At 42.5% G+C, this 2,718-nt stretch overlaps 1 protein-coding gene across 1 annotated transcript; it reads right to left on the bottom strand.

The window, feature by feature from the left end:
* Window positions 1-294: 294 nt before the first annotated feature.
* LOC141511274 (protein S100-A8-like) lies at window positions 295-2,479 on the bottom strand. Its single transcript, XM_074220512.1, has 3 exons — window positions 2,380-2,479; window positions 1,219-1,375; window positions 295-507 (listed from the first exon to the last, which is right to left on the bottom strand). Exons 2-3 carry the CDS (start codon window positions 1,357-1,359, stop codon window positions 367-369), a joined length of 282 nt encoding a protein of 93 aa, XP_074076613.1. The 5' UTR covers window positions 1,360-1,375; window positions 2,380-2,479; the 3' UTR covers window positions 295-366.
* Between the last annotated feature and the right edge of the window lie 239 nt (window positions 2,480-2,718).

The following is a 2,718-nucleotide window of genomic DNA, read 5'->3' as shown; positions in this document are numbered from 1 at the left end:
AGCTGCCCTGATGTATAGAATCAAGATTTCAGTGGTTTGGAGGACTACAAGGGACCTTGAGAAGTCATCTGATACATGAAAGTGATGAGAACCTTGAGAAAAATCCAGATAAGGAAAACTAGAAATAAGGGACTTGAGTTGGGTGGTGGGGAGCTTTCTAATTGTTATTCTTTCAATTTCTCTAATACCTGGTCCCACACCACCCCATCCCCACCCCCAGCTTGCTTTCCCCTCCCCACATAGGATGCCTTCAGGAGCTATCAGCCAGTCCCCAAAAAAGAAAGAAGCCAGGAATGAATTGAGGTATCTGTCATTTTATTGCCCTATAGATACCCAACACCAATCCCTGCTGGAATGAAGATGCAGCTACTCCTGGTGTGAAGCATCATGGGCATCCACCGCCGCTTTGGTTACCAGGACAAGGAATTCCTCAAAATTTACCATTTCATCTTGGTTGCTGTCCAGTTCTTTCAACAAGCCCTCCATGGTTTTGGGACCCTTTGGATTCTGTCCAAAATTGAGAGTCAAAGATTGAGAGATGGGGAGGGACAGTGATTTAGTTTAAGCTCCAGAGTCAGTGCTATGACCCTGGCCATAACTCTAGCATATAAAAGACAGATCAAGGGAATCTTATCTTATTTTGAGGCTTTAATCTCTCTTCCTTTCTTTTATCCTGGAAGGAAATGTGGTATAGTGGAAAGAGGACTAGATCAGAATTAGAGGCCAGAATTAGAATCCCAGCTCTGTCATTTATTAATTGAGAAAGTCACTCAGTCCCTCTTGACCTCAGTTTCCTCACCTATAAAACTCAGAGAGTTGGACTTACAAGGTACATTACAGCTCTACATCTATGAATCTATAATCCCACTTTGCCCTCCCAAACCACTCTCTTCCCAACATCCCCCTAAAACCCAAAGCAGTCTGAATCCTCCCATTTATTTTAAGTGTACAAACCCCAGATGCTGATCTATATCACACAAAATAGTAAAGAGATAACACTCTCTTAGCTAATCAGAGTGGAGTTCAGTCCCCTAACTTTCCCTTTGTGACCCAAACTCTCTGTCAGGATTCTCCTTATACCCACCTAGTTAACTTGGGGGCTTCCAACCCCATCCTTGCTTTGGGCATCAGGGACATATTCTAATACACTGTACCTCTGCCAGTCCTTCCTCCCTCCTCCAGCCCCAAACCAGGGAACTCTGCCACCATCCTCCTCACCTTAAGAAGATCTGGGCACTCCGTTTCTACTAGTTTCTTAAAGGAGGGCTTGCTAATTGTGTGGTAATGACCATCTGCCAAGGAGTACCTGTGGAAGACTTCCACTAAACAATTGATAGAACCTTCCAATTTCGTCACCATCTTTGCAGATTTAGGTCTATCAGAAAGAAGGAGAATAGTGAGTTGATTAGCTGAATCTTTTTTGAGGTCTCAGTGAACTTGAGGACATAGACCCCTCAAGGAGGAACTAAGGCTAAATATCTGTATTGTTGAAACCAAAAAATAAAGACTTTTTGCCCTTCACTAGTCAGCTTAACTAAGAGAAAAGCCTGGTCAACATGAGATGGTGAGAGATGGGATTGAATGAGATGAATCTTAGATTAAGATTCAAAAGATCTGTGTCCAGGCTCCAAATCTAGTAGATGAATGACAAGTCCCTTCGATCCTCTGACCCTCAGTCTCTATATGATAAATTGATGGAATTTGGACTAGATGATCTCTAAGGTCCTTTCCAAATCTATGACTAATGAGATGGAATAGGAGGCAGGATTATTAGGTAGAGTTTCCCCAGGGCTCAGTCAGCAGCTATTTTCATCTACTAAAAAACATGAAACAAAAAAAAAAATGCCCTAAACCCCAGAGAACAGCTCTCATTGCTCTTTAAAGAATCCCTTCAACTCTATTGAATTATTCATATAAAAATCTGTTATTCCTCTCCCTTAGTGATACATAGATAGCCTTAGATCAAGCCTAGGTGAGCCAAGTAAATTGAACTAGAAAGAAACCCAACATCTCTAACTCTCCAAGGGGCTACCTTCTACAACACAAGCTGAGGATAGGGAAGTACTCAGTATTTCCCCATGGGATATTGAGGCTTCCCTGTTGGCCTCTTGGTTTCCAGAGGAAATCTCCAAGAAAGCAATTAAAAGGAAGTGATTTTAAATTTCAATCCTCTACCTGTAGGATTTTAGTCAAGTCAAACTCTCTGGCTCTCTTGCCATATAAAATGAAGAGTTTGGATCAGACATGCCCCCAAGAACCTTCTCAGCTCTAAAACCATAATCATCTGTGACCATTCCTTCTCCCACTTCTCATTCCCAACCCTGTGTTCTTCAAACCCTACACTACACTAGCCCTACCTGGATAGAAGACCAGACTTACCTAGTTCTCCTTTAGAAGGAAGAAGCAGAAAAGATATGGTGAGAAGAGAGCTCTCTCACCCTTTATAGTCCCCAGGACTTCCTGGTGCCACCCATGCTGCTGCCTGAAAGTTGCTACAACCTCACCCTGTTTCCCAATTTGATGAATGTGTCAATTCCTGGTTAGAATAAGGTTTTTCCAAGAGTAGGGGTGGGGGAGGGGGAGGAAGAGAAAGGAAGAAAAGGGGAACCCTGATCCACAGTATTATCTAACCAAGAATATCTGGCAATAGGACTCAAGTTTGTTCAGTTTTGCTGATTGGAACCAAATTCAAGTTAAAACTAACTCATTCAGATCCTA

Source organism: Macrotis lagotis, chromosome 2 (assembly GCF_037893015.1).
Source record: "Macrotis lagotis isolate mMagLag1 chromosome 2, bilby.v1.9.chrom.fasta, whole genome shotgun sequence".
Lineage (NCBI taxonomy): Eukaryota > Metazoa > Chordata > Mammalia > Peramelemorphia > Peramelidae > Macrotis > Macrotis lagotis.
The sequence above is the reverse complement of the archived record's forward strand: the minus strand, read 5'-3'. Positions and strand labels throughout refer to the sequence as shown.

What these genes read in the sequence shown, in the direction of transcription:
- LOC141511274 (XM_074220512.1), bottom strand. Translation starts at nt 1,359, where the DNA reads ATGGTGACGAAATTGGAAGGTTCTATCAATTGTTTAGTGGAAGTCTTC. An exon ending in AGTGCCCAGATCTTCTTAAG is followed by an intron (nt 508 to 1,218) that starts GTGAGGAGGATG and finishes AATTTTGGACAG; the next exon opens with AATCCAAAGGGTCCCAAAAC.